Raw genomic sequence first — 8,555 nt, 5'->3', positions numbered from 1 at the left:
CTCAAAAAAAAAAAAAAAAAAGAAAGTTCTGCTCTGAGGTTTATAGGAGCTGTTGGCCTGATTAGTGTTTAGTTTCTTTCATTTTACTCTTCCATAGTAATGGCTGTACGATTCCTGCCTTTGTTGGAGCTCTGTTTGGAGCCAGGTGCAGAGTGGGTGGCCCCTTATATGGAGAGGGTTATTAGCATTGCCCTGGAAATGCCTCTGGCTGTTCTGAGGTCTTTGCTCTTCTTTTGTGTCTTGCCTCTGATGTGCTTTCTCTTTGTCTTTTGTCCTCAGCCTCAGACTATGGCATGAAACTGCCAATCCTGCGTTCCAACCCTGAGGACCAGATCCTGTATCAAACTGAGCGGTACAATGAGGAGACCTTTGGCTATGAAGTGCCCATCAAAGAGGAGGGGGACTACGTGCTGGTCTTGAAATTTGCCGAGGTCTACTTTGCACAGTCCCAGCAAAAGGTGAGGCCTAGTCAGGCTGCTGCTTGACCAGTGGGACATTGCTGCTATTGGACAATCCACTATTGTGGGGATAGAGAGTGTGAGAGCCTCTCCAGAAAGGAAGAACAGATGAGCTCTAGAGAAGCACGTTCCATAGTCCACAAGGCTGCACTTGCCTTGGGGGTTAGTGACAGAAAGCAAAGCCAGAATCCTTGTTTTGGCAACTAACGGATCCTGTTAAGGCCCTCCTGGCTACTTCCCTCCATGGTTTGCCGCACTTTCTTACTTTTAGCCTTATTTTTCCTCTGTCCCTTCCTGTGAATTTCCTTCTTCCTATGCTAAGCTTTTTGTTTGTATTCTTTGTTCCTTAAAGCCAGTATAAGACCTCCTGGGCAGCGAAGGAATATGGCTTTGATTTGACCCGGGTTAAGGATGCTAGCCACCCTGGATATCCAGACCCATCATTTCTTTTTTTTTTTTTTTTTTGTGAAATGGAGTCTCGCTCTATCACCCAGGCTGGAGTGCAGTGGCCGGATCTCAGCTCACTGCAAGCTCCGCCTCCCGGGTTTACGCCATTCTCCTGCCTCAGCCTCCCGAGTAGCTGGGACTATAGGCGCCCGCCACCTCGCCCGGCTAGTTTTTTGTATTTTTTAGTAGAGACGGGGGTTTCATGGTGTTAGCCAGGATGGTCTCGATCTCCTGACCTTGTGATCCACCCATCTCGGCCTCCCAAAATGCTGGGATTACAGGCTTGAGCCACCGCGCCCGGCCCAGACCCATCATTTCTTAAATTATTTTTGAACTTGAAGCCCAAAAAGGTGCACGATGCCCAACTGCTTGAAAGGATGTAAAGCTGATGGTTTTGACATTGTTTCCTTTTCTTATCCTGGAAGGTATTTGATGTACGATTGAATGGCCACGTCGTGGTGAAGGACTTGGATATCTTTGATCGTGTTGGCCATAGCACAGCTCACGATGAAATTATACCTATGAGCATCAGAAAGGGGAAGCTGAGTGTCCAGGGGGAGGTGTCCACCTTCACAGGGAAACTCTACATTGAGTTTGTCAAGGTAATTCCCCTATTCTGCCCATTGCTGAAGAGAGTGGGTACACGGGAAGTTGTTTGCTCCTGTGTGGGGTTGACTACTGTTTCCCTTTTCCTAGGGGTACTATGACAATCCCAAAGTCTGTGCACTCTACATCATGGCTGGGACGGTGGATGGTAAGTTGTGTTTTGACCTGATTTTTTGACTTGGGTGGAAGGATATGGTTGAGGAAACCCTTGGGAAGTAATTGAGCTGATCACTATTTTGGAAACACTTAAAGCTAAATTGTAGGGGATTGAGAGTCAGTTGCATGAGGATGAAGTATAACATGGTACTAGCCACAAGCTTTGGAGTCAGGTCTACATATATCTTGTTGCTGCCATTTAATCAGATGTTTGTCTTGGATGGATGTTTCTAATTTCCCTATAAATTGGGATTAATAATGGTACCTATTGGTGTACCCTGACCTTTGCAGTCATTTGGGATCATCTAAAACTTGTCCTTATTTTGTTTGTTTGACATCTCTTTCCTAGGGGAAAAAAAGGTAAAAGAAGGAGTCCTGTAGGGTTTTGGTATACTCGGAAAGATTCCAGCGTTGCTGGACTGCACTGGGACAAAACTTCCTTTATTTATGTCTCCTTATCCTTGGGATCAAGTCTTAAAGTGTATCTCTTTCTCAGGGTTTAGATTCTCCTGGCTGCCAGCATCTCAGGCTGATTTTTGCAGAGAAAGCTGTGTCTTTGTGACATCTCTCCCCCATTCCACCTCTGTAACTTTTCCCAACTTATCTTGAATGCACTGAGGATTTCATCCTGTTGTCTTGATGTCCTCCAAATGCTGATATTATGACATCTAGGAGGATGGATGTCTTACCACCAAACAGATCTGTGTTTAAGTCCCTGAGGAGGAGGCAGGACAGAGGGACAGTGTGTGCTGGGAACCCAGAACTCTCTGGGTCACCTTTTCTTCAGTTGTGGTGTGAATCAAAAGGGAATGTGGGCTTGTGGGAGGAGGCGGGATTTGGAGAGGTTCACGTTTAGGCATCGGGTCATTGTCCCTGTTCAGTCTGGTCATCTTGGGGCTCTGTCAAAGTAGAGCAGAAGGTGAGACAGTGAGCCTCCCTATGAGCAGGGCTTTTTCTACTTCCTAGTTAAATCTCAGGCTTTTGCAGGACTCTACTGTTCTGTAGACCAGAGGCTATTTCTGCTACTTCTGGTCTTTTCTCTGGACCTGGGCTCAATCACAGGAATCTCTTTATTGTGGCTTATTTGCTGCTTTTAAGGGTCTCTCTTACATGCTATGGGTCTTAACAGTGTTTTCTTCCTTGTGTTAGATGTACCAAAGCTTCAGCCTCATCCGGGATTGGAGAAGAAAGAAGAGGAAGAAGAAGAAGAAGAATATGATGAAGGGTCTAATCTCAAAAAACAGACCAATAAGAACCGGGTGCAGTCAGGCCCCCGCACACCCAACCCCTATGCCTCGGACAACAGCAGCCTCATGTTTCCCATCCTGGTGGCCTTCGGAGTCTTCATTCCAACCCTCTTCTGCCTCTGCCGGTTGTGAGAACAAATGACCATCCTGAACAGGGTGGAGGGGTGTGGGAAAGAAACCAGCCATATTGGTTTTGGTTTCTATATTTTTCACAATGATTAATGAGAAAAAAACAAAGACAAAAAACAAAACACCAATTAAAGGAGACAAAAAGAGGCAGAGCGAGTAGAGAGCAGCCCTCATTCACCACCTGGTCCCAGACCTGCTTAGGTCCTCGTCCTCTCTTTATGGCTGGCCCCCAGCCGTCTCTTTCCTCTTGAGGATATTTAGGATAAACTGGATCCTTCCTGCTCAAGGATCCTCATTTGTACACCTAGTAGAAAGGACTCTGAACTCAGAGGAGTCACTGTTCCTTCTTTTAGGTTAGAAATTAACAGCAGGGAAATGCCATCTTATTACCTGAGACGACCAGCACTGGGAGTTAGGTATGTTCTGAAGTTATGTCTAGATAAGACTTCAGATGTCCTGGGATTGAAAGAACGTGTGTGAAGGGGTGGAAAAGTAGGGAGATTTAAAAAAAAAAAAGAAAGAAAATGCTTCCTTATCTGGAAGCCTTTCTGGATTAATCCAGTGATGGTCCCACCTTTAGTGTTGAGCTTTGTCATTGCTTGTCTCCCTGGCATGTGCTAGTTATAGACTGTCCGGCATCCAAGACGATTAGGTTATGTTGGGTCCTCAGATCGCCTCTGACTTGTTACCACAACAAATCATTTTGATTTCAGTGCCTGTTGGGGACTTGATTTCTTCTCAGTTTGTTTGTTTGTTTGTTTCCTTAATCTGGCTCATTTGAAATTTCTTCTCCCTCTCAACCATCCCACTAAGTTATAGCCAAGAAGGGAAGGAGACACGGGGATTTGGGGTTCTCTGCTTGAATGTCTTCTCCTTTACCACCTCACCTTGTTGGTACCTCCCTCCCTGGATCTCTGAGCCAGCAGCCAGGAGGACCTGACCCAGCAGTTCTTTACTGGCCCCTTTGTAGGGTCTTGCTGCCAGGGGGCAGGGATGCTTTCCAGCCTGCAGCAACAGAACACTTGACCTTAAAAGTCTCTTCTGGTCTTTGGATTAGAAAAGGCTTATGTTAGCATAGCTTAAGAGCAACCTCAGAGACTTGAGCCCTACTAAGTGACTGACCACTGTTCAGAGTGTCTGGTATCTGATGTTCATTTATTCCCATGTTCTTGTGTGTCACAGTTCAGCCAGTTTTGGTTTATGCCTAGAGCTACTTCAAGGAACTAGACTAATTAGCTATATAGGCCCAGTGACGCTTCTTATTGATCTTCATAGTATGCCCCTCCCTCCCCTGTCCTTTCATTTCCCTGTCCAAGTAGCAGTCAGGTTCTTGGTGTGATGGGACTGAAAGAATTCCAGTCAGCCAGAGCCTTGGCAGCTCTGAAGCTAACCTTAGCATCTAAGTGTCGGTCTTGAATTCCCTGAAAAAATTTCTATAGGAAATGAAGCTTCCCTGGTCCCCTCCTTTCCGGTCACCTTCGTCCATTTCCCAGTTAGGGCAACAATGAAGGAGGACCCAGCCAAGCTAAAAGGAATTTTGTGGATGGGAGACAGCAGGATTAGCTTCAGCTTGGGCTGGAGCAGTCAATATAGGATCTCAGGCCAGGCCCATTTTTCTAGAATGTGTTTAATTTTGAGTTTGCTTTATTAGATATGTTTTTAAAGAGCTCTATATATTTGAACTGCTCCTTATGTGACAAAATAGGTAGCTCTTTGGCTCATGTCCTGGGTTTTTGCTCTTTAATGATTACTCCAGGCCAGCATTTAGTCATTTGAGAATTGTAGCCTGTTGTTTTTGCTGTGACTTGGGTCTCAGTGCTAGGGTATTGAGTCAGGCAGCTGGAGGGTTGTGGCCTGAGGCTGCAGTCAGAGGTACACTTCCCGTAGTGCTTCACACAGCTCCCCTGCTTCTAAAGGATAAGGTACTGTAGCCTTGGTCTTGGGGACCACCTGCCTGCGGCAGTGGACATCCTAACTAGTTTTCTGGCAGTAGCTTTGGTTCCTGTCGCATCGAAATTCCCCAAAGCCCTGGGCCACTGTCATTGGATTAGTCAAGATGAAGGAGGAGGACTGGCTGCCTCCATTTTGCCTTGTTTGTTAGTTTGCCTGGGTCTGTCTGAGGAAGGAGGGGGTCCCGCCTTCCACCTCAACACATCCCTTCAGTGACTCAGAGTCTCAGAAGGAAGCCCTGACTCCTGGGGCCATTTCCTAATGGTACTGTAAGCCAAGCAGCCTTGCTTCTGCCTCTGTTTCCAAGCCCACCCTTTTCCCCTGAGCTCAGGGTTAGGGATGGGCGCTTTCCTCTCTGGTTGTGTCCGAAAGGAAGGAACATCTTTCTATGGTTAACAAAAACTAAAGGGGAAGTGAGGAAACAGGAAGAAGTATGGTGGGGGCTGGGGTAGACTCCCCTGGAGCCAAGTCTATCCAGTTAACAAGAGCTGCCTGGGGCTGGCCACAGCTGGCTCATGATGCTGAACTTGAAAGTGTTTTGTTTTGTTTTGTTTTGTTTTGTGGCTCCTCCAAGATACAGGTACATGAAGTTTAGGTTAAAGGGGTGGGATTATTTTTATTTTTGTACTGTATGTGTCAAGAATTACTCTGTTGTTCACCTTTTGCTTTTTGCACTGTTTGTTCCCCTATCTGCATTTTGAGCTTAGTGCTAGGACTGAGAGGCTGCACCATAGGGAATGCATGGGAGGTGGTGAGGGGTACCAGTGAGGGGTGGGTGGAGGAGAGGCCTGGGCTCCTCTACTGGATCTACACTCTGTCCTAGGTTTTTAGACCCCACTGAGCCCAGCTGGCTGAAAACTAGGACAGTCAGGGTGAAACTTCTTTTGCCAGAAGTGTGGCCTGAGTTGAATTTCTGGGAGGATGATGCAGATGTCTGCTGCAGAGATTGGCTGAGAGTTCTGCAGTCTAGCTTTGAGGCCAGTTGGTCTCTAATCGGACTTTTTTGGGTCTCACTCATGCTTACTGAAACATCGTGCCAAGAAACTCTGTGGGATTTGTGTCCCTTAAACCAGATTCATTTTTCTGAAAAATCTCCATTGTTGAGGAGAGGCTGCTCAGTGGACACCCTGAGTTCTTATCACTGCGAAGATAGTTTCTTCAGGTGTCAATGGCGTTAGACTCCCAGGAAGACTAGCCCTGCCTACAGGGCCACCTGGTGGTTTGAAAGTGTGTTCGTGTTCTCTTGCTGTCACTGCCTAAGAGCTACTGGGATCACGTTAGCGGACACTTAGGCTTTGATGAGAGGGCAAAGTTTGAGTTAGGTTTACCTCCCCCTTTCTGTGCCTGGGAACTGTTTGGTCCAGCTTTAAACTGTGGTTTTGACTTATCTCTTGGGAGAAGCTTCTGTTGTAAGGAATTTCTCTTCCTTCTTATCCTGCCTCTAGGAAAGGCCTGGCTATGGTTTCTAAAACCTCAGCTGAGAACTTCGGAAAACAGCAGCAGTATTTTCCTTTTCTTTGTGCTAACATCCCTTTCCCTAGAAACTGGCTCACCTTGGGAAACCCAGGGAAAGAATGAGCAGGTTCTCTGCCCTCCCTGGGGGTCGGGGGAGGACCTACCCCGGTCAGCACAGTGCCTTTTCCTCTCCTGCTCTGAGCCAGGGTGGGGCATTCCCTCTAGATTCAGGTCTGGGCAGGGGTCCTATAGTCCCTGCCATGGGGCTGCTTCCCTGTCCCTTCCCTCCCCTTTACTGGCCTACTCTGGCATAATTCAAGTGTCTTCTTGCCTTGAGGATCCTTAATGGCATCAAATGGCAACATGGAATATTGTCCTCCATGCCTCTCCAAAATGACCTAGGAGAGTAGGTGAGCTTTCCAAAGTGAGAGACGAATCTTTCTTTTTTTTTTTTTTTCCAAGGGCAGGATGGGTATGCTTTGGGCCTTCTTCTGTGGCCCCGGAGGAAGGAGAGACTGAGGCAAGGCAAAGTGATAGTACACTGAAGCAGAACCAGAAACACCCAGGAACCGATCAGAAATCTCAGAAGAAATCTGCTTCTCTTCGATGGAAAGATATAATTAATGATCAAAGAACTCTAAGAAAATTGCAAAGAAGCCTTAATGTTCAAGATTTAGAAAGATCAGAGCAATTTTTCTCTTTCAGTCCAAGCTATGACTCTCTGTATTTAAACCTCTCCTGGGGCAAGAGGGCTAGATTTCCTCATTTTGTTATAAGACTAGATTGGTACCAATAGATCTGCTGCCTAGTGAAGGCGGGTTTCTTCTTTGCATCTGTGTGGCTTGCTTCCAGTCTGGCCTGTCCTTTCCAGCTGCCTTCTGTCTGGCTTACTATGGGGGGCCAGATCATCTTGATAAGAGCAGGTGATTTGGGGACTAGCTAGGTTGGCAGGAAAAGAGCAGGATGGATCTCCTGGGACGAGTTCCCCCAGGAGTATAAACACAAGGAGCCAGGATTGTGCTGGCAGCCAGGGAAACAGTAGCGCCTGTTTGAGTTGGCAGAGAGGGCCTTGGCACCTCTTGCATCCAGGCAGTCTTGTGAGATGGGGGCACATAGCACTGGGGAAAGCAGAACTCCATTCTCACCTCTATTTTGAGCTTCAGTGCTTTATTTCAGTATGAGGAAAAACAACAACAAACTGAAGTGCGCTTTCCGTCCTTTCAAAGGACAACTGTTGGGAAGGGAGAGCCGAGTTGGGAGGTAGGAGGGGAGCACTGGCAGGGAGAGACATTCTTGACTCCTCTCTTCCCTGGTGTGTTGTGATCCAGGGAATGAAAAGAAATTTGACCCTGGATTGGTTCTCTCCTTGAACTTAAGGAATGTTACCTTTTCCTTCCACGAAGTTCTCCCAGGCTAGGACCAGCTGCCCATTCTGAGCTCAGGGCAGCCTCTTCAACCATTACTGACCTAACCTGGCTTGTCAGGAAACCAACCCCACCCTTCCACATTGGGCCTGGCTGTTCTATTGTGTACCACGTACTGGAGAGAAAGCGTCAAGTTCTTAGCCCTTGCAGCTTCTCTTCTAGTTTCCCATCCTCTCTCTGTGGAGGCCAAACCAACTCTTTGTCAGTAGCCACAACATGTGTTGACAGCGGCACAGTGAGATATAATTGACGAACTTTGAACCTGGTTGGCCGGGGAGGCTGTAGGGGTGGATAGAGCTGGCTTTCCTTCTGGGCTGTCTCCATCTGACCCTACCCCTTCCATGTCCCACCCCATTCCCACCAAAAAGTACAAAATCAGGATGTTTTTCACTGTCCATTGCTTTGTGTTTTAATAAACAATTTGCAGTGACACTCTGTGTTGGGACTGAATTTGAACTGAATTACAAAGCGCTGAAGTGATGGGGTGGGAAAAAGAAGACCCAGGGGTTCACTCGGCTCTGAAGAGTTCTCTTGTGATGAGGCTGGGGACTGTTGTCCATTTAGCTGTGTGTCTTTTGCTTTTCTTTTTTTTTTTTTTTTTTGAACGGGTCTCGCTCTGTTACCCCGGCTGGGGGGCTGTGGGCGGATCTCAGCCCACCGCAAACTCCGCCCCCCCGGGTCAC

At 47.2% G+C, this 8,555-nt stretch overlaps 1 protein-coding gene across 2 annotated transcripts in view; it reads left to right on the top strand.

Annotated features, from left to right (window-relative positions):
- The window catches only part of MLEC (malectin), a 16,401-nt gene extending 8,097 nt beyond the window's left edge, over positions 1-8,304 (top strand). For both annotated transcript variants that reach the window (XM_017872109.1, XM_017872108.1), the window contains 4 exons: positions 280-458; positions 1,331-1,507; positions 1,602-1,659; positions 2,817-8,304. In XM_017872109.1, coding sequence (XP_017727598.1) covers positions 294-458; positions 1,331-1,507; positions 1,602-1,659; positions 2,817-3,046 — 630 coding nt within the window. In that variant the 5' untranslated portion in view covers positions 280-293 and the 3' untranslated portion in view covers positions 3,047-8,304. The remainder of the gene's footprint in view (positions 1-279; positions 459-1,330; positions 1,508-1,601; positions 1,660-2,816) is intronic.
- The last annotated feature ends 251 nt before the right edge of the window (positions 8,305-8,555 follow it).

This window comes from Rhinopithecus bieti, unplaced genomic scaffold (assembly GCF_001698545.2).
Source record: "Rhinopithecus bieti isolate Rb0 unplaced genomic scaffold, ASM169854v2 scaffold_6776, whole genome shotgun sequence".
Classification (NCBI taxonomy): domain Eukaryota; kingdom Metazoa; phylum Chordata; class Mammalia; order Primates; family Cercopithecidae; genus Rhinopithecus; species Rhinopithecus bieti.
This window is presented reverse-complemented; position numbering and strand designations above follow the sequence as displayed.